We start from the raw sequence: 23,117 nt of genomic DNA, 5'->3' as shown, positions 1-23,117 counted from the left end.
ACTAAATTAGCTATATACACGATGGTGTTCAAACTCATGGATCTGAAAGCTGGGTTAGAAATAAAACACTTGACCAAAGATATGAGCGTCTTGAGAAAGATTAGGACCATGAATAGAAGGCATCAATGGCAATATCATATTAAAAATGAGGATGTTAGGAAAGAAATTGACATTGTTATCATTCAGAAATGTGTTAGCAAAGCTAATTTCAGGTGGTATAGTTACCTAAACAGAATGGGACAGGAAAGATTAGCAAAATAAGTGTTCTCTGCCAGCCTGACGAAAAAAGATGCAAAGGAAGATCAAGATATAGATGTAGTGATACAGTAAAAAGTGCCTTAGAAGATAAAAATTTAAGATCTTATAATGTTGGAGTTTTGACAGGGAACAGATTGATTTGGAGGAAAATTGTAGATAGGAAGTTAGTAATGATGTAAGTTTTCATGTAGTATTATCATATCCTTACACCCCTTGAGGGTATAAGTCAGGAATTTGATGATGATGATTTCAATTGCGAATTGTATGCATTTGTGTTGTTTTCAGGTGGCTGAAGAAGGTGTTTAAACCCTGGCAGCAGTGAGTCCAAAAAATAACAAAAACAATGATGTTCTCAAGTCTTTACCTTACCACATTCTTGTTTAGGATAAATTTATTTACTAACTTTTATAATGATTTTTTTGGATGTTTGGATGCCAACTCTGTAGTTATCTATTTTTATGTCCTGTTTTGTGGGATATTAGGAAAGAAAAAAAATATTAGAAAAGAAAAGAAAAAAGAAAGAAAAGTTTTTTGGTCATATTAACTCTCCCCACTTTCTGAAAGACCAGTGTTATACATAGGTACTTAATAACTTCACATTACTACAATATTGTTTTTGTAAATAAACCCTGAACCCACCCATTTTTTGGGGGGCAAGCAAAACGAGTTGGTATAAGTTTCAAATTAACAATTAATAAAAAAAATCCTTGTTAACACTCAGTGTTTTTTAGCCATAAAAAAACCCTTCTTCCCTTTTCATCTACCTATATGCAATACAGCATTTTCAACTTAATGTTGCCGAAGTCAAAACACCAAAACCAACTTAATGCACTGTCTATCTTCCATCAAACTAAATATCACTAGACATTGTCTGGCTAAACCAGTCCAACAATCACATTAAATTTGTGTTTTTTGTCATATTAATCCCCCCCCCCCTTCTCAAAGTCCAGTGTTATACATAGGTACTTAATAACTTCACATTACTTCAATACTGTTTTTGTAAGTAATACTGAAATATTTGATATCACAAAAACATAGTACATGATATATTTTATGATCCAAATTCAAAACTGTCAAGTACTGAAAGAGAATTTAAAAAGGAAAATTTGCTGAGGAATCAATAATAATGAAAACTGGAATGATATTACAAGTGGAACAGCTGCAAAATGGGAAAGCTCTTGGAGCTGATGGGGTGTCAGTGGAATTAATGAGAGCAGCTGAGGATGAAGTAGTGAATATATTAAATGAAATTTATCGACAGGTTTGGAAAGGAAAAAAAAAAAAAAATATATATATATATATATATATATATATATATATATATATATATATATATATATATATATACTGGCCTAGGGATTGCAAAACATCAATATTCATCTCAATTCCTAAAAAATAAACTTCCAGAGATTGTGAGAATTAAAACCATCACTTTAATGTCACATGCAACTCAAGTTATTCTGAAAGTGATCCAAAAATGACTGGAGCCATATGTGAAGAGGAATGCCACACGAACAGGCAGGCTTTAGGAGAGGTAGAGGAACTAGAGACCAGATGGTAAACATGAGATGGATTATAGAAAGTACAAGAGAACTTTAGATGGAAGTAGGCCACAAAAGTTAGAATTGTCAAAGAATGGTATTTCCACTGCAAGACTATAAAGACAGAATGCTCCATGGAGGCAATGATCACTAAACAGAAGTAATGTACTTCAGACATATTATGCAGCAGATGAATTATATGCAATTAGATGGTATAGCAGCTTCAGAAGGTACTAAGGAATTTCCAGTGCCTCTGATCACATTGTTTAAGTCACAGCTGTGGGTTGTTCCCACGAGGATGGAGAGAGGAAAAATAGTTCCATAGCATAAAGGAGGTGCCAAGACCAAGATAGCAAATTATCAACCAATCAGCAAAATGCTGATTGGTTCCCAAGATGGGAATGGTGGTGAAGATATTGGAGAAGTTAGTTAAGGGAAAAATCCAGGAATGGGTCCATAAGGATGGAATACTATATTATTATCATCGTCACACCCTCTATGGAGTCAGCAGATTCATTCAACTGACAACACATTGATCATATTGAACTTTAAAATCCTTAACATTCACAATATGTTCTGATAATGTGTTTCATTCACTCATAATTCTCCATGAAAAAAAAACTACTCCTCACACTTTTCCTTGCAACACTTACACAACTTATGGGGAGCAACATGGTTTTGTAAAGGATAGATCATGCCTTAATAACTTACCTTTCATATACAGTGATGACTGAGTTGGGTAAAGGTAATGGCTATACTGTGATGCAGCTGGATTTTTGACTTTGCAAAAACTTTTAACAGGCTACTGCATGCAATTAATGATCTGAGGGGAAATATTCAGTTATTTGCCAATGATGCAAAATTGGGTAGAGCAATAGTCAATAAAGATGTTAAAATTTTTTAGGATGACTTAAATAGACTTGCCAAACAGATGTCAGTTTAATGTGACGAAGTGGAGGTAATGCATTTTGGTATGAAAAGATTACCAGCTTATGTACTATATCGATGGAACTGTACTCCAGGCAATTGATGAAGCCAGGGATTTGAGTGTTGGTGGACAAGAAGTTAAATTTCAAGAGCATATTACAAAAGTGGCTAAAACAGCTCATCAGATTACTTGGTTACTGAAGAACACCCTGACAAGCAGAGATACATTATACCTCTTTATAAGGCCTTGAGTCCTTATCTTGACTATTTACAGATCTGGTCACCTGGGTTTCTTGGGAGGATGAGGAAAAAATGCAGTAGATCTAGCGGGAAGTGACCAAGATGGTGGTATATCTGTGAAATGCACTTTATGAGGATAGGTGGAAAAGGGATAATATAATTGAGACCAGAGTTTTTTTTTTTTTTTTTTGGCATGGAGCACAATGGCACAATATACCAACAACTTTATTACAACGACATACAGAAGCAGTATCATTTTAATTTTCAACTTTTCCTGCTAGCAAGGATGCATACTGGCACCTATTGTTTGGCAAACAAAACGCCGATTGAGACATAAATACTTAAAAGTTTTTACAGGACTGATACAGAAATAATTTTCAGAAAAGGTATGGTAGTGGAAGAACTAGTAGCCATCTTGGAAATTGAGAAAAAGTGTGGTTAGCAAGGGTGTGAAGACTAGATTTTTTTGCCTCGAGAGTGGAAGGTTGCCATGACTGCAAATGAGTTCAAACGAAGTATGACAGATATTGTGCTAATATACTGGATAATGCTTGGCATTATATTTAGGATAATAATGCATAATAATAAGTTAGCAGAATAGAAATAATCAAATGAAATGTGTGATATTAAGAAAAAGACTGAAGAAAACCAGCTAAAACAAATATAAAGAAACATTAAAATACAAGCAGACCTTTCACAATAAAATCATAAAAATTCACAGAGTAATATGTAATATATATTTGCATGATTTTTAGATATATGTACAAAATCATTAAATATGCTTGTGAGAATTAGAAGTCTACCAAAATACAGTTCAGAAAGCACTTCATTAAAAAATTAATTTTTACGCCTAATTAATTAAAATACCACGTGTGTAATAATTTTGAACTTAATTTTCATGATAAAAATACCCCACAACGAAAACCAAAAGCAATTTTTAAAAAGTGAAGGAAAAACTGACTGAGAACATTCACACTATCAGATTATTATATAACAGGGAGAGGAAGGAAGAGAAGAGAGAGAGAGAAAAAAAACTCTTGTATCAATATATAATTTTGGTTCGTGGTAAATTTTCACACAGTAACCATTATTTGGAAATTCATTGCACCAATTGAATTAGTTTTGTCTACCTATCCATGTGTATGTTATTTCTCAATTATGGCTAGACAGTATTTCATTGAAATTTGATATTTGGAACCCTTTCAAAAATTTCAAAAGCCATTTCATTGGATTATTTGGATACAGAAAAAAATGCAAACCATTTTAATTTTAATTTAAAAAAGGAATGACAATTCTGGTTGGCTGGAACAATATTTTCAATATCGCTAATAAAATATAGTCTACATTTCCTTCTCAGTAAAATTATGCAAATCATTTTGCAAAATTTTAGTGAAGATAAGATAGACGCCTTCAAGTTGGTTAATAACTATTATTTTTTCAGAAAATTATAATATACACTGAATATTATTAATTATAATAACTTTAATACTTCAGATATTTCAGCAATGTTACATTGCCATCACCAGGGATCACAAAACAGCAATGTGTGCATGCAGGCACCAATATTGAGTAAAAAGTTAAAGAAAGGCAACCAAATACAGGCCTGGAGTCCTAAATGGCATCCCCTAGCAGGATAAATTGAGTGGTCTTAGTCTTTGGGCTAAAGAATTGAGGGTGAGTGCTTCTCAAATTTGGGAGGCACCCATTAGTCCCTGTGAGCACATATTCTGTGATCCCTGATGATGGAAATGCAACGTTACTGAAATATCAGAAGTATTAATTAAAATAATTATAATTAATGTTCAGAATATGTTGTAATTTCCTGAAAAAATAATAGTTATGAATAGCAAACGTACAAGCCTTTCCACAATTTCAGGTTGGTTAATTTACAGATTAATACAGAAGGAATTATAAAGTGCAGACAGTAAGATGGGAAAGACAAGAGGCCACCCATGGAAGTTGTATAAGGATGCAATAAAGAATGATGCGAGGAGTAGAATTTTTACATGGAGAGTTGGTGAGTAAATGCAGTGTCAGAGTGCAACTGATTTCAAAGGTCCACATAATAAACATGTTGCTGATTGAGTGGGGACCCGCCCACAATGAGTCTACTGTAATAATAATTCGAAATGCAGACAATTCTACTCTAGCTGGCTGAATTTAATTAACGATATTTGGGATTTATGACCTCCATTTTGATTAACTCAATTCTGGTTTCAACATTATTATTGCAAAATGCACTTTTGCTGAATGTTGCACTACTTGTTACTATGGATTTTGTACCTTTGTGTGCGTGATTAAAAAAAAAAAAAAAAAAATGGCTTTAGCATGTACTTGTTTTCAGATGGCATGATAAAACAGTTTTTCTATCACCAACCAATGGAATGTTCTAGAATAAATTAATTAAACTGAAAATGTGCATAAATAATTCACACAGTATCAATTTATTTCAAATTGCTGACAATTGTAATTATAAGACAATTATTACCTTGAGAGAAATTGTTTTTAACTCTGCCAAAAGGTAAAGATCCATAAAATACTCCTGACAAAACAGACATGCTCCTTTACGCCTTCCATCAATTGTGGATGCCTGTAATTGAATAGTCATTAAAATAAAATGAACATTTCCAGTTAATAAATAACATACCTTAATATATAAAAACTACCACTACTAACCAGATGCATTTAAGTTATTTATTCAAATAGTCCTTTGATTTAATTTAATATTTTAGTCAATATTCACAATCCTATTACTCTGTAGAGTGGCACTAACTAAAATTTGTAATTTACTTAATGATCCCTGTCACCAAAAGAATTTAAAAATCTCATAGCTGAAAATTGAGGTTAATAATAAGATTAAAACAAACTTTAAAAGAGACAAAGCAACAAACAGCTTTGTGTAATTCTAATCTTTGCTATGAACTTCATTTTTTTGGCCAGAATTCTACAGACATCACAACACTGTTATTGCCCTGTATATTTTGAAGCTTATTAGCTAACTTTAAAGTTCACCAGTCTCAAAGTGGTATGATTTTCAACATTCAAAAAAGTTGGATATAGATCTAACAATACTGCAGTCCTGACAAATAAAATTTATTAGGAGGAAAAATGCTGAATGTCCTAAATGGACCATTGGGTCACTCATGACTGGTAGGTGATATTCTTTGTTAGCCTCCTCCAATCTCTGTCTCTTGATGTCAATTGAGAAAGGGAGGAATTTGTCCATTTTTTGATGCTATCAGTCCATCTGTGAAGTTAAATTGTTCATATTTCATCTAACCAATTATGAACAATCTTGTTTATATACAATGTTATTTACTATGAAGAAATTTGATTTCAGGCAATGATGAAACAAATGGATGATGTCCTGAGGGAAGAGAATCTCATTTTTTTTTTTTTTTTTTTTATTTATTTTTTTTTTACAGGGTTTTTCAACAATTTGTTGAAAAAATTAAGACAGTCACAATTTCACAAACTGACATTATGGCAAGTCTAGATGTTGTGTCCCTATTCACCAACATTCCGGTCGATGACATGGTTACCATTCTAGGATCATTAAAGGATCTCTTCCCTCAGGACATCACCCATTTGTTCCATCATTGCCTGAAATCAAATTTCTTCATAGTAAATAACATTGTATACAAACAATCAGAAGGCCTAGCCATGGGTAGCTGTCACCACCATGCGCAGACCTATTTATGGAAAAACTTGAAAAAGATATTTTTTCCAAAATTTCACCTATACCTTCAAATATGGTGGAGATATGTTGATGACATGTTCACCATATGGAAAGATACCATGGAAAACCTTCTAGTGTTTCTTAATAAAATCAACACACTACACAATACGTGTATAGAGGCTTATTGGTAAGCTTTGATATCTCCTCTTTGTTTCCTAATATTCCCTTAATTGACACCTTATCTCTCTTACAAAAAGTTTTCCCTTCTGACATCTTAGATCTCTTTTCCTTTGCCATTAACTCTGGGTATTTTTCTTGGAAGAACAAAATCTACAAGCAGATAGAGGGAACCGCCATGGGTTCCCCCCTCTCCCCCCCTTGCTAATTTCTATATGGAAGATTTTGAAAAATGAGCCATAGACTCAGCCCCACTCAAACCTTCTATCTGGCTAAGATATGTAGATGATGTGTTCTCTATTTGGCCTCATGGCCCAGACACATTAGACTCCTTCCTCAGTCATCTCAATAGCCTACAGTCAAGAATCCAGTTTACTATGGAAAAGGAAAAGAACAATTGTTTACCCTTCCTAGACACCTTAGTCACATGTCTGCCTAATGATACACTTGCCTTCACTGTATACAGAAAACCCACACACACAGGCAGATACATTCACAAACTCTCACACCACCACCCCTCGCAACAATATGGCATTATTAAAACTCTTACCAAGAGAGTCCACAATCTTTGTTTCAGTGGAACTGCCCTCACTACTGAGCTTAACTACATACACAACACTTTCCTCTCCAATGGCTACAGCGATCACAGTATCAAAAAAATAATCAGTTCCTCTCCCATTCCCGGTCCTTCTCGTCAACAAGAATTTAAAAATGCCATCACCATACCCTACATTCATGGCACATCCGAAAAAATAGCCAAGATTCTAAAAAAGTACAGCCTACACACAGCATATAAGCCCCACCGCAAACTTGCTACCCTTATCTGTTCTATGAAAGATCAGCTCCCTCCTCTCTCTCTCTCTCTGCCTGGAGTTTACAAAGTACCCTGTTCCTGTAAGCTGGCGTACTTTGGACAGACAGGCAGATCAGCATCCATCCGCCTAGAGGAACACAAGTCTTACATCTGTAAACACAACTATGGTCATTCAGGCTTGGCTGACCATGTCTTGGACACCACCCATAGAGTATCATGGAAGAAAACCACCATGCTCCATCACAGCAAATTCAAGAGAGAGAGACTATTCTTGGAAGCAGCAGCAGCTCTTAGAAATCAACCAAATCTTAATAAATACGGCTGCATTAAGCTTCCGAAAATTTGGGAAACACTGATCACCAGAGATCCTACTTTATATTCCAGGTCACCTACAACCGCCCTCAGAGGGTGCTCCACCTAGATAGGACTTTAGTGTCACCCACATGGTTGGGCTTAGTATTGTATATTTGTGTTATGTTACATTAGTTATTTTTGTAATCCCCATAGATGTCCTAGTGACTAGGACGAAATATAGGAAGTATTAAATTCTTTTTATTCCTTTCTGAGTGTTGTAAAAAATCCATTAAACCTCCAACATTACACTACACAATAAGATCAAATTTTCTATGGAACTAGAGAAGAACAATGAACTACCCTTTCTTGACATACTGGTGAAAAGAGAATATAACAATGTCCAACTGTCCATTTACAAGAAACCCACAGATACAATAAGATATCTACATTATTCGTCAAAACCATCATCGATCACAAAAACACAGCATCATTCACATGCTCCGCAACAGAGCATTAAAGTTTATTTCAAAAGAAGATGATGTACGGTTAGAACTGTCGCAAATAGCTAAGACTATCTCTGAATGGATACCCCACCAACATTTTACACAAATTTCTATTCAAAGACAACCTCCAACAACGTGTAACTGATTCCCAATATGTGTCCACAGCAGTGATTCCATATATTAGTTCAGTATCCACAAAATTAGCTAGAATGTTAAAAGCTCATAACATCAGAGTGATTTTTAAACCAACTACTATGATCAGACAGGTCTTAAGATCACCTAAAGATGAAGTCCCATTCTTCAAACATCCTGGAGTATATGCAATTCCATGCACGTGTGGCCTAGCATACATTGGACAGATCTCTCTAAGTCTTGAAATAAGACAGAAAGAACATGTGGGAGACGTAAATCACAACAGAATAATCACGTTATAGACTGGAAAAACAGTTCTATGCCTTACATCGAGGATGACTACAGACACAGAACTTTTAAAGAATCAGCAGTGGTGCTATGCACAGGCAGCGATTTAAATAGAAATCAGGGTACTATTCTTAAAGACATGGAAAAATCTCATCAATTCTCTCAGCTTATCAGAACTACAATATGCGAAAAACCACACAACACGTGGTCATGTACCGAATTCTGACTAACGCATGCACACTTCCAAACGAGAATTATCAAATGTAACGGCCTAATAGGTACTAACGCTTCTGTATTCATGTAACTTGGTGCATTTGTATTTACACCAGTATAGCCTTGATAATGCTAGACAGTAGCTAGTGAAACTGGTTGGCAATTTGTATTTTATTCATTAAATCGTATGTATGGTCTCTTATTAAAAGTTTTCAGTTATCAGTCCATTTTAATCGAGGTCAGCCCCTAACCCTTGATCCTGGAGCGATTCCTTCTAGTGCTTGCTTTGGAATGCTATTAGCCCTCTCCACATGTCTGAACCATTTTATCTGTCTTCTTCTGATGACTGTCAGAATCAATCAGTTTTCGGACATTTTCATTGGTTTCATGAGCAGTATAATGAATTCTCAAAAGTCTTCTGTAAGTTTTCATTTCAAAAGATAGGAGTCTCCTCTCATCTTCCCTCAATAAAGTCCAGGCCTCACAACCATATAAGAGGACAGAATTCAACAAAGTGTCAATTAGTCTTAGAAATAGTACTACATTTCATGTAGTACTATTTTCCTACACCCTTCCCCCCAGGGTACATATCAGAAATTTGATGTTGAAAAAGTTGGATGCACTCCCACTCAAAAGGATAACTAATCTGACCCTCCACCACAATCACACCAATCCCAAGAAAAAACTAACCTTCAAAGAACCTATGACAGCTTCTTGGGTATATATTATTATTACGTGACACCTCAAAGGAGTCCGAAGATTCATCGAAGGAGGGCACCTACTCTACAACTCTCCGTCTCCACCACTCAATCTACCAACTACAGCGAACTGCATCATCTACAACCACTGCCATCTACTGTCCACCACCACTAGTATTTTCACAGACAATCACAAACATCCATGCTCACGGCAGGATTCGAACCTGCAACTTTCTGGCTGGAGAGTGGATCCACCAACTACAGCGAACCGCATCATCTACAACCACTAGTATTTTCACAGACAATCACAAGCATCCATGCCCACGGCAGGATTTGAACCCGCAACTTTCTGGCTGACGAGTGGATATGCTAACCACTTGGCCAACCAGGCAGGCAACTTATACAACTAGCAGAGATCAAGAATAAGGTGCATTTCATTAACTTGTAAGTTTACTATGCAATTTTTTCAGGTTTAGTGGGTAGAGTACTGTAACAGTATTATTCATTTTTGTAGCGTTTCATAGTTATCGGCAAAAGTTAGCTACATAGAATAGCAATAATAGGAGCTGCTTCTTTTTCAGTGAAGTTAACAAATCTTTCATAAAACTTTCTGCACATGCAAAGTACTGTTATGATGAATTCATGCAAAATATTCCCTGTGTAATCTACAATTTCTTGCACTCATTTCCACATTACTTACTGTGAAGATGGGTGTTTATGCATAATTTAGTGAAAACTTCCAGCTTGTAGTCGAGTTATTTTGATACTCATTATCAATTAACATGTCTAGAACAAAACCACGAGATAAACTTGCTAGTAACACAAGTAAGTGTTAGCAGCAGAATTAGCAAATAGCACTGAAGTGGCACTGCAATGGTTGGAATTTCAGAATAAAATTCTTTGTCAATATTTTTCAGGTTAAATAATTTGTATATGGAATTAAAAATATACTCTGTGAAAATCTAAAGAGAACTCAGAAAACTTTTTTTTTTCTTTTTTTTTTTTGTAAAATAATTAGTCACTTTCACTATACCAAACAAAAAGATGACAACTCCACAGCATTAATGCTATTCTAAGGAAAATTCAGAATAGCAAACTTTAGTAACCTTAAGGATCCTGGGAAATGTTTCAAGAGTTGAATAAATTAAGTCAAATTATTGGAAGTAACTGATACTGACTAATATATCACACCACAGGAACTATTCCTGTGCCAAAGATATATGTCCCAGTTGATGAAATAATTTTCTTTATGCACAAGATATATTTTTTTGTCCTTTATTCTGTATTTAGGCAATACGTCTGACACTACGATAATACAATTTTAATTGCATTTCAAATTTTTTTTGAGCCACATACACTGTACTCTGTCTGAAAAATATGGAGAGGTGGGGGGGGGTGAGAAAAGATATTTGGAAAAAATAAGCAATTTACCTGCTAAGAAAGCTTCCTGCTTTCACTAGTATTAAAACATTCCTAAACTTCACCAAATCTTTGGATCCTCAGTGAACTTCTTTTTTAAACTAAAAGTTTCTTCAAACCTAAGTTACATATCTCCATTTGAGATTAGCTATTTTCTATGGAAATGCCTGTCCCTATTGAAGCAGACAATATATGAAAGGGAAAGAGAATGGAGTTGACCTAGAATTCACAAGCTATTTACTGATATTTAGTTGGCCTTGTCTGTTTAAAAGATTACATAACATTTATACAGATTTTTATAGCCTGTACTTATCTTCAATCCCAGAAATGAGCTATTCATGAAAGTAATGTCACTAAGAGATGGCTTTATTTTACTGATATTACACCCATAAACAATGCAGTATTAATCCTAGAATAAGTCTTCTGTAAAACCAATGATATCAAATCATGTGACACATTTTTAGTATTTGTCAAATTTGTCAGACGAAATTATTAGTTTTATTAGTTTCTTCAAATCACATCTAATGAAATTTGTGAAAAATAGTGTTTCCTAGTGCCTAGCAAGAACAGTGTTAGTATAGCACTAATGCAATTAATAAGCTCTTCTCACCCTTTAAAATTGAAGTAGCTTGCTAATTTTTAATCAATTAAAATTAAATTTTTGATTTATGTATCAGAAATTTGAACTAGCTACTCATATATTACTGTATACAATGTACAGTTCTAAAAGTATAACAGAAAAATTATTTCTTAAATATGAAATTTTTTGTAATCTTGTAATTTTAACATTTAGTCAATTTTAGTCTACAGTGAATTGCATTAACACATTATATATGTGGATATAAATTTAAAATAAAATTAATACATGCAATTAAAATCATAGTTACACAAATGTACTTTCAAATTTGATACCTCAGTATATTTCACAATGATTTCTCATAAGAATCTATTGAAAACACATTGAAAAATGTAGGTCAGAGACCTCATGGCACCTGTTCTTCAAGAGCCATTGAAAAGTAGGTTATTAGGATACTGAACTCCACTGTTCTAACTATCCAAACATGTTACAAATGAGTTAATTAAAACAATTTATAATACTTTCTATTCTTGATTTTAACAACCTCAACGAAACAGTGGTGATGCAAATATTAACTGTGAAGCATATAAAGTAGCAGTGCTTTACAACTGCTGAAAACCATGATATGAGAACATAAAATTAGAAAAAAAAAAATGAAGGTGACAATAATATCACAATATAATAATAATAAAGTGTTGCATTGGAAAGTTGCAGGAAGAGGGAGCACTTGTAAATTGACTTTAAAAAATGCCAATCTTCAACTTTTGGACTAAGTGAGAAACATATGTTGAAAATTAGAAAACTGTAACAAGCCAATGTAAACTTATTGGTTGTTGACATTAAAACTGAAATATTTATGTACCTGTTTCATGGATAACAAAACATCCCATTTACATGAATTTATGGAGTACTCTCCTACTCCAACACTGCCCCACAAACCTACCTCTGTGTAATATTTGCATCTTGCTTTTGAGGTCAAAAAGTCAATATGCAGAAATGTTACCAAAAAAAAAAAAAAAAGAAAGAAAGAAAAAGGAAAAAAAAAGCTGTTGTTTTGGAGAGAGAGAAAGAGAGGGGGGGGACAGGAAAAAAACCCTATTAAGTGAGAAAGTTTTTAAAATTCTCAAAACTGCACCAAGTGTGTGTTTACTTTTAATATTGCGACCTTTTTAACTTAGGACCATAAAAAGAAAAAAAAAAAAGCATTAATTCCAAATATTCAAGAAAGTTTTATGGTGCCAAGGGTTTCATTGAACATTCTTCACAAAAAGAGGGGAAAAAATAAATGCACAGTAAAAATTGAAAACTTTCACTCCTCTATCTGTAAGCATTAAACTGTCCCCTGAATGAATTAACATATTATTATTACAAATAGCAGAACTATCATAATTTTGGTTTAAATCAACTGAAAATATACAAAATGGTTTGAAATAAATTATTTTATAGTTCTTCACTAATCCTTCCCCCCCCCCTTCTTTCTCCTCTCAGTTTTATATCATGCAACAGAATGCAAGAAAAATTATATTTCTCAGTAAAAGACTAACAACAGTATGAAACAAATCTGAACAGATTCTGATGGGGGGGGGGGGGGGAATTATAACCACAATGTGTAATATGTGAACATTGAAAACTTGATGTTTCAATGTGAATAGCTGAAACAGTTGCTTTTAACAGTGCCCTTTCTTGGGTGAATTATACAAACAAGAGAATAACAATTATATCATTCATGCATTACTTATTTGCACATGCATGAAAGAATATATATGAAATTGCTACAAAAAAAGATAAAACACAACCTCCCCAATCCTTCATCTGAGCTTTTCATTGTGATTTGTTCACGTATTATTTAGGAGGACGAAAGCATGGAATGCACACAAGATTCTAAAACAATGCAACAGGAAGTGCTGATCTTTGATGGCTACAGCAGTCAAATAATAATATATATATGATTCCTGCTTTGCTGCTAATGAGCTAAGGATTCAAATGCCAATAGTGGGATATAGGTGTTCGTAAATTATTCAGGTGGTGCTGAATGAAGAGCCTGAAGTAGCATGAAAAGCTACACCATGTTTGGTCTCTTGGAATTATCATAAATTATTCCATGATGCAACCCAAATGAATTAAAAGACCTAGATGTTCACATTAAACAGTTGTGATAATAAAGCAATTTAATATGACTAACAAAGGCTGAACTGGGAGCAGAGTGTCATTCACTCAGTCATTATTAAACTTAAAGCAAAGCTATACATACAGCTTCTGGTTTAAAGCAGATTCCAAAATTACACAAAATAACTAAAAATGATAAATTAAGTATCACACTTAAAAAATGTATCCAAGAAACTAAATATGTACATAATGCAAACAGGTAAACAATCTTCAGCTATTTTCTCTTTCTCTCTGCACTTTCTTTTTGTTAAATGCAAGTTTGGTAGACAGCTTAATAAGAAATTTAAGATAAAGAATTTCAAATGTTCAAAAATATCTATCAACTGTTTCTTGAATTACTGCCAAAGCAACTAAACAATGATACTGAAATTATCTGTTAATTATGTGTGTCAAAAGAATTACAGTTGTATCAGTCTGACTCTTCTGCAGAATTGCAAATAAAGTGTAACTATAAGATGGTTGGCTAACTCACCTTCAGTTGAAAAGCTCATATAAAGGTTTGGCTTTTAATGTCCTAGATGGGATTCAAAATTGAATCCGTAGATGAGATTCTTTCTTACTTAAGAGCACTGTTACAGAGTTATGAAGGCTCTATACATCATAAAAACGACATTATGACTCAGATGAGTGAGGAAGTGCATCATATTTTTCTCTCTATTACTGTGAAATTGATCTTTGTAGAAAAAGCAATCTGTTTGTATCATGTTCAGCTGCAAACCCAAAGACAGCTATATTTGGAAAAGCAGTACTGAGCAACATTGAATTTTAATGGCATTTCAACATCAGAAATGCAGAGGTAATACTATCTCTGATGTAAAGGATTTGAAGCACTTAATTTTTTTTTTTTTTAAAGTTCAGATTGACTACAGAACCATTTGCCAACACATGTGAACTGCAGCTTGTCAGAATGCATTTTCACACTGTCACCTGATTTCCACACATGACAATGTTATGGGCAGTGCCTTTTTTTTTTTTTTAGAACAGTACGCAATGGTACAGCATACCAGGACTTTTATTAAGGATGACATGTGATGCATAGATATAGATGCAGCATCATTTCAATTTTGACTTTTTCTACTAGAAAAGAATACATACTGGCAACTATTACTTGACAAGAAGCGCTGGATATGGATTCCAAGTACCAAATTTCAATATCCATCTTGCTAGGGTGCTAGGAATAACTTGCATATATAGGCACATATTAATGAAAAAACTGATAACATTCAACAATTATCTGAAAGTAAAAACACAAATTTTATTAAGCCATAACTAGATCTGCTGGACAGAATTATGCCAGATGGCAATAAATATTAAAGAAAATCCAATATGCTATAATGCAAATAGTATGCTATATGCAGCAGTATGCTTTAATGCAATTCAACAGTAACTTCAAAATCATGAAAATGTCTGTAGAGATGAAATTTGTTTTCCAGTGCTACTGTAGGTGCATATGTTTTAAGCAAGAACAATGGATGAACAAATGTATTCCAAGCGTCAGAAGGTTATTTATTTCATATGATAACAGCCGTGAACCCCTTTTACAGGAAGGCACGACACCATCCCAATCCCCCCCCCCATTTTATCTGGGCTTGATTCATCATAGCTGACAAATCAGGCCTATGGCTGGTCTTAAGTATCCTGACTGTAATCTGCCTGTGTTCAAAGGGACGTTTTCCTGTGCTGAAAAAAAAAAAAACCTACCTCCTTATGAAATTGGCTAACTCACCTTTCGTTGAAAGAGACCAGATAAAGGTTCCTCACACCATAGACAGGAATCAAACCCAGGTCTTCCCAACCAAAGGGTTTTGTCTATACAGACCAAGCTATGGAGGCTCCGTCAGAAGGTTAAATAAGAAATGTGTGAAATGGATGAATGAAGAGATTAAGTATGCGATACAGAGAAAAAAGGCATTATGGAGGCAGCATAAGACAAGTGCTAATAATCAAGTCCATGAGGATTACAAATAACAGGAAAGGAGGGTGACTTGGTTGATATAGCCAGCAAAAAAAAAAAAAAAAGATTATGGAAGAATGACACGGATTGGAGAAAATGGTATGAGAACAACTGCTGTGGAAGATATAGTGGAGGAGATACTTAATGATCAGTTCATAAAGGTCTTTCATTCTTGTGAATGTGACATCATGTAGAGTTTCAGAGAAGCTGATGATGAGGAGGAGCAAGTGAGCAAGCGGTATATGTGGAATGGAGCAAACTTGATGTTAATAAGGCTGTGGTGCTTGATAATACATCACCATGTATTTTGAGGGAATGTGCCAGGGAGTTGGCATCTCATCTGCCTTGATATATATTTTTATAAGAGGTAATAGAACTCAAGCATCAAATTATAAGCCTATTGTGTGTCAGATGTTGTGGTTATGTTTCTGGAGACGCTGGTGAGAACTAGTATCCAGAATTGGGTTGACAATGCTATTATACAGTAGGACAGCATGGATTTGATAAAAGGAGGTCATGTTTTAGTAATCTACTTACTTATTACAATAAGGTGATGGTTTCATTGGACAGAGGACACACAGTAGAATACTTAGATTTTGCAAAGGCTTTTGATAGATTACTGCATGATAAGTTGATGGTCAAACTAGAGGGGATGGGATTGGATATTAGATTAGTGTATTAGATTAGCGACTGGCTATCTGATGGTATCAGCAAGTTGTGTATGGGGGAGTAATATCCTGGAAGAAGAAAGTCACTAGCGGTATGTCTCAGCGATCCGTTTTAGGGCCACTGCTGTTTAACCTGTATGTTAATGATATTGGTGAAGATTTGGATGGAGTCCTTCATTTCTTTGCAGATGATGCAAAGTTGGGATGAACTATGAAGAGTAGAGAAAATGTTGTGGCCTCACAAGAAGACTTGAATAGATTGAGTCAATGGGTATGCCAGTTCACTGTTATGAAATGTAAGGTGGTGATATATTGTTGGAGGAAATAAGAGATCTTGGGGTGATAGTGGATAAGAATCTGAAATTTAGAGGACATTGCCAAAATTGTGAAGACAATACAAAGAATTCTGGGAATGATGCAGAGGACGCTGACTTGCAGAAGTAATGGGATTCTTGTTCCATTGTATAAGGCTGTGATTATGCCATACACGGACTACTGTGCACAGATTTGGTCTTCAAAAGGATGAAGAGATGTTGAAAAGGGTCCAGAGGCAACTAACTAAAGTAGTTTTTTATCTCTGGAATGTCAAATATGAAGAAAGGTTGAGAAGATAATTTACAGAGGCTAGTGGATAAGAAGAGGGATGATATGATAGACCTATAAGTTAGTAAGGGGTCATTATAGGATCAACGTTGAAGAGATTTTACAGAAAACAGTGGGAGATCAGGAGAGAACCAGAGGTCATCCCCTGGCAGCTGTATAATGAGGGCATAAACAGGGGAGTGAGAAGCAAGTTTTTTGCACACAGAGTTGTGAATGATTGGAATGCCTCGCCTGAGATGGTGTTTGCAGAGAATTTGAGTGTTTAAGGCATGATATAATGAGCTGTGTGTATGACAAAAGGACCTCCTAGATGAGTCTTTGACTCCGAGGTCTTAGAATAATAATCAGGACATGTTGAGTAATTTTGTCATCCTGCAACTGCAACAAAGGAGGTGCTCCATCATACATCATATAAGATAGCACACCTCCCCACGTAGGACATGAAATTCATTACTTACTATCAACATGTCATAAAGGGCAGAGTGAGTAATCACTCACTAATTTTCAATGACTATGGCCATAGCATTCACCACACCTTAACCACTGTGACTTTTGGCTTTGCAGTTACCTTAAAAGCATGGTGTATCAGGGCAAAGTTCTTCACGTGCAAATTTCAAAGAGAAAAAAAAGACATCATGTGCAAAACCTATCAACAGATCAGATGCATTCTTCTATAGAAAATGCTGTATGGAGGTATCAGCTACTGGTCACCCCACACAAAGGCTAACACACATTGAATGCCACCTCCAATGATCATCTGGATCTCCCTGACAGCTCCTTGCAGCATGTCAGCTCTGTGATATGATTTTTGTATCACATTTTATAAAATGAGAGAAATAAACATTAAATAACTTTGTTTATCTTTGACTCGAAATAATTTCACAATCACATACCTACCTAGTTCACATTAATGTAATTTTCTCCCACTCACAGTACCATATATGTATATATATATATATATATATATTTGAAAAAAATATAGATTTAATGACTATAAGACCGAGATAACATATAAAGATTTTAATGATAAATACTACTAGTTTCGGCATATAGCAGCCTTCTTCAGGTATTCATAAAGGAAAAGAATACTAATAAACATTGAATTATTTAACAAACTGGAAATTACAGGTACAAATTGCCTCACATAATTGATACATAAAAACGTATTTTTTCAAGTTGTTCCAACTGGCGTGCCATTGTTTGTTGCAATTGTGCGTGCAGGTTCACGTGATCGCCAATATTGAATAACTGCAGCATGGCTATCTGGGATGTTATAACTTAAATTGTTGTTTAAGTGGACCGGATTCAGTAGGATTTCCCTTGATTCTACGATTTTCCTTTCAAACTCATCATCACAGCGAAAGATATTTTTCTTTCTTTCTTTCGCTGTGATGATGAGTTTGAAAAAAGATATTTTTCTTTCTTTCTTTCTTTCTTTCGCTGTGATGACGAGTTTGAAAGGAAAATCGTAGAATCAAGGGAAATCCTACTGAACCCGGTCCACTTAAACAACAATTTAAGTTATAACATCCCAGATAGCCATGCTGCAGTTATTCAATATTGGCGATCACGTGAACCTGCACGCACAATTGCAACAAACAATGGCAAGCCAGTTGGAACAACTTGAAAAAATACAACGTTTTTATGTATCGATTATGTGAGGCAATTTGTACCTGTAATTTCCAGTTTGTTAAATAATTCAATGTTTATTAGTATTCTTTTCCTTTATAAATACCTGAAGAAGGCTGCTATATGCCGAAACTAGTAGTATTTATCATTAAATCTATATTTTTTTCAAATGTATAACAACCGAGTAAAAGCTGATCATCATATATATATATATATACACACACACACACACACACACACACACACATTTTTTTCTTTATTGCCAAAATCTCTTCCCCATGATCTAGTTAGCATACCTACAAAGTTTGAGGTTTATTGGCTCTCTACAGATTTCTCTGAATAGGGATACTTTAATTTCATATATCCTGTGTACATTAGTTGATCTGTGGTAAATCTTGACTGTTATCTTTCACTTTGTATAATGACTGTTAGTTTAGAGCTCTTTTCCAATGACAGGTTTTCAAGCAAACTTTTCACCAGAGTTAAGAAATTAGCTAATGCTTTTATTATATTATTATTCCTCAAAGAGAACAGATGAAGCTCTTAGTCCCAACTTTTGGAAATTGAGTTGGCTGGTCTCCATTCTTAGATGACACTGCATCCATAGCTATCAATTTCAGAGGCACCAGGATGAGAGTATGGTAAACAACAGTCACCATCTTGTGATGATGATTCTAATACTCATTGTATAAAAATGAGTTCTACAATCTGCATTTGAGATGTTGGGTTAAAAACTCAAGTTTCCAAGAGAAAAATCCTATTTCGCATGCCAGAGATCTGTTAATTCAAATAGACCATTCTTGGACTCATAGGAATGAATTTTTTAAATCTGAAATTTGCATTCTGCTATTTAATGTAGTTTTTAATCTGTATGCTATTTCTTATACAAGATAGCAATGACTTGGAACCAGCAATCAATTCAGATCAGCAATTTTGATTATTTTATCACTTCTTACATTGCTACATTTTAAAATCCCAGAAAGAAAATTTTCACTTGCTTCCTTTACACGTTGCAGAAGCATGCTAATTGGCACTGCTCAGGTCTTAACTTTTTTTAATATATCTAAGTCATAAACAATTATTATTTATCTCTTCTCAAATTCTAAACACATGAATCATTTTTTCTCTATTAAAAATTTATACTGTACTTGTTCAAATGTGTCTCTACTTGTCTGAACATAAATTTTTAAAGCTTTATAAGTACACTAAGCTGAGGTGGCTTCGTTCCAAGGAATTCCATCTTGCAAGAACATCATACTTAAGTTATTCTTTAAATAACCCTTTATTATTATGGAGGTCAATGAAGAGCACATTAGGCACATCATTCTTTATAAGTTCAAAAAAAGGCAACAATGCTGCTAACATCATCATGCCTATCAAAGATTTAGGCCTAGAGTGGCCTGTTCTGGTCTTAGAAGTCATCGTTGAATCTTTTAGGAGAATGTCCTGGTTTTCTTTTTTCTAATGGCTTGTACACAATGCTGCTAACACTGTAAAAAATGTATACAAGAATTGTACAGCGATAATGTTTTGAATGTGCAAAAGTGCCAGCAATGGTTCCAAAAATTTCGATAAGGGGACTTTAGGTTGAAAGACTCCCCCACCCACACTTTGGATCCCCCCCTCTCTCTCTCTCTCGATAATGATATACTGGAAGCTGCTATAGCAAGAAATGTCAATGCAGCTGTTGAAGATTTAGCAAAAGATCTTAATTCATCGTCATTGACCATCCATCGCATGCAAGAACTTGGAATATTGTCTAAGCTTGGCAAGTGGGTTCCTCATGAAATGAAGAACAACAATCGAAGAAAGCACTTCAACATCTGCATTGCTCTTCATTCTCGAGGGGGTTCAATCTCTGTTTTTGAGTCATATTTAGTCACCGGTGATAAAAAATGGATAGTTTCCAAGAATGTTAAGTGCCGAAGACAGTGGGCTCATTCAGGGAAACATGCTAAACCTCAGCCAAAACAAGAAACAAGGTTTGGCTGAGTTTTAAATATCCCTCAGATTTTGTTAAGCATTTAGTGGGATATGGCTGGTATTATACAATTTGAACTCTTGCCACAAAACCAAACAATCAAAGCTGAAGTATACTGTGAACAACTCAATTGACTGAATGTAAAAACTGAAAGAAAAGAGGTGTTCTCTGGTCAATCGAAAGAGTGTTATTTTTCCCCATGATAACGCATGCCCTCATGGTGCAAGAATCGCCTGTACCAAGATTGAGGAATTCGGCTGGGAAAAGCTTCCACATCCTCTGTGTTCTCCTGATCCTCATCTTCAGATTATCACTTATTTCAAAGTTTGCAACATTTCATTAATAAAAAACAATACAATATATTAGAGGCACTGAAACTGAGCATATGAAACTTCTTTACCTCAAAACCTCCGAAATTCTAGAAATGGCATTATGAGGCTTTTACAATGTTGGAAGAGTGTAAATGATTCAAATGTAGAATATATCATCATCATATTCCTGATATGTACCTTCAAGGAGGGGTGGGGAGGAGGGTGTACAGGATATGATACTAGTACATGAGAAAATTACATCATTACTAACTTCCTATCTACAATTTTCTTCCAATTCAATCTGTTACCTGTCAAGACTCCAACATTATCAGTTCTTATATTTCTATCTCCTAAGGCATTTTTTACTGTATAAATACATCTATATCTTGGTCTTCCTCTGGGTCCTTTTCCTGCCAGCCTGGCAGAGAGCTCTTGTTTTGCTAATCTTTCCTTTCCCATTCTGTTTAAGTGACCATAACACCTGAGATGAGCTCTGCTACCACATTCCTGAATGCTAATAATGTCAAATTCATTCCTAATATCCCCATTTTAAATATGATATTACCACTGATGGCATCTCTTCATGCCTCAAATCCTTCTCAGGACAGTCATATCTGTGGTCTCTAGTCTTCGGTCAAGTGTTTTATTTCTCACCCAGCTTTCAGATCCATAAGTTAAATTGGTTTGAACACTGTCTTGTATACAGCTACTTTAGTGTTTTGACTAATTTCTCTCTTATTCCATATGAATGTATTCAACTGACTTCCTACCATACCAGCTTTCTTGATTCTGTTGTCTATTTCCATATTTAATTTACCATCTTCACTAAAAATCTTGCCTAAGTAGCTGAAATGTTTTACTTGTTCTATAGGGTCTCCATTCATAATGCAGGTGATATTTTCAATGCTTCTGCCTTTTTTAACTGTCTTTGTCTTATTGTTGACCTTCATACCATATCTATTTACAACAGTTACTCAATTTAGTCAGGGAATCTTGCAGATTTGTAGTGGATTTATTTAGAAGTATAACATCATCTGCATAAAGCAAAGAACTGAGATTAACATTTCCAATTTTGATATCAGGTTTAATACCACTTTCCTTCATAATGTGATCCATATAGATAATCAATAACAGAGGGGATAATATACATCCTTGTCTGACACCAGATTCAAGAATAAACTATCTTATCTTCAATTCTAGATACTGACTTACAACTCAAATAAAGACTAAGTATTGCTTGATATAATGTCCCATTGACACCATATAACTGTAGCATTTTGAATAGCTTCTCTCTTGGCACATTATCATATGCCTTTTCCATATCTACAAACTTAAATACAGATCTTTGTTATATTTCCATGATATCTCAACTATTTGTCATAAAGTGAAAATCTGATCTTGACAGACAGCCTCTATTTGGCTTGAATTCAGCTTGTTCTTCACCAAGCTTCCCTTCCACAATCCTTCTCAAGTATACTTGCCTAAATCTTACAGGAACACTCAGTAGGGAAATACCTCTGTAATTCTCACATTCAATTTTATTCCCTTCTTATATATGGGTACTATGAGAGAGGTACTCCAATCCTCTGGAATTTGTCCGTTTGTCCAGGCCTTCTGAACTATGCAGTGCAGCCACTGCAAGACTTTATCCTCCATACTTGAGCATTTCTGGTGAAATATCATCTACTCCCACTGCCTTTCCACATTTCAGGCTTTTGATGTAGTTTTTTTTTTGACGTACTTGAAGTAGAACGGATATATATTCCTGACTGCATGTCTGTTGAGTGTGCTGTCATTGTTATTTTATGTAATTACTTCATACATCAAGGATATCTTTTTCTCCAGTTTTCATGTCACCTTTGCCATCTCTTATTAATTTTACAGCACTCTTTTCTCCATTTCTGAGCATTTTCACCAACCTCCATAATATTTTGCCATCTTCTTGATATTTATTTTCTATGTTCTTACCAAAGGTCTTCCCATGACTTTTGTTTAGCTTTCTTACATTTGTCTCTTTATTCTCTAAGAGCACAAGCTGACTTATT

At 34.7% G+C, this 23,117-nt stretch overlaps 1 protein-coding gene across 1 annotated transcript in view; it reads right to left on the bottom strand.

Annotated features, from left to right (window-relative positions):
- Clic (chloride intracellular channel protein 5) overlaps window positions 1-23,117 on the bottom strand; it is a 76,415-nt gene that overhangs the window by 37,369 nt on the left and 15,929 nt on the right. Inside the window, exon 2 of the mRNA XM_090395276.1 lies at window positions 5,455-5,556. Coding sequence (XP_090251402.1) covers window positions 5,455-5,556 — 102 coding nt within the window. The remainder of the gene's footprint in view (window positions 1-5,454; window positions 5,557-23,117) is intronic.

The sequence above is a fragment of the Typopeltis vanoorti genome, chromosome 7, assembly GCF_054136105.1.
Source record: "Typopeltis vanoorti isolate ZY-2024b chromosome 7, IOZ_Tvanoo_1.0, whole genome shotgun sequence".
NCBI lineage: Eukaryota > Metazoa > Arthropoda > Arachnida > Uropygi > Thelyphonidae > Typopeltis > Typopeltis vanoorti.
Note: the sequence above shows the minus strand (reverse complement) of the source record. Positions and strands in the feature narration are given on the sequence as shown.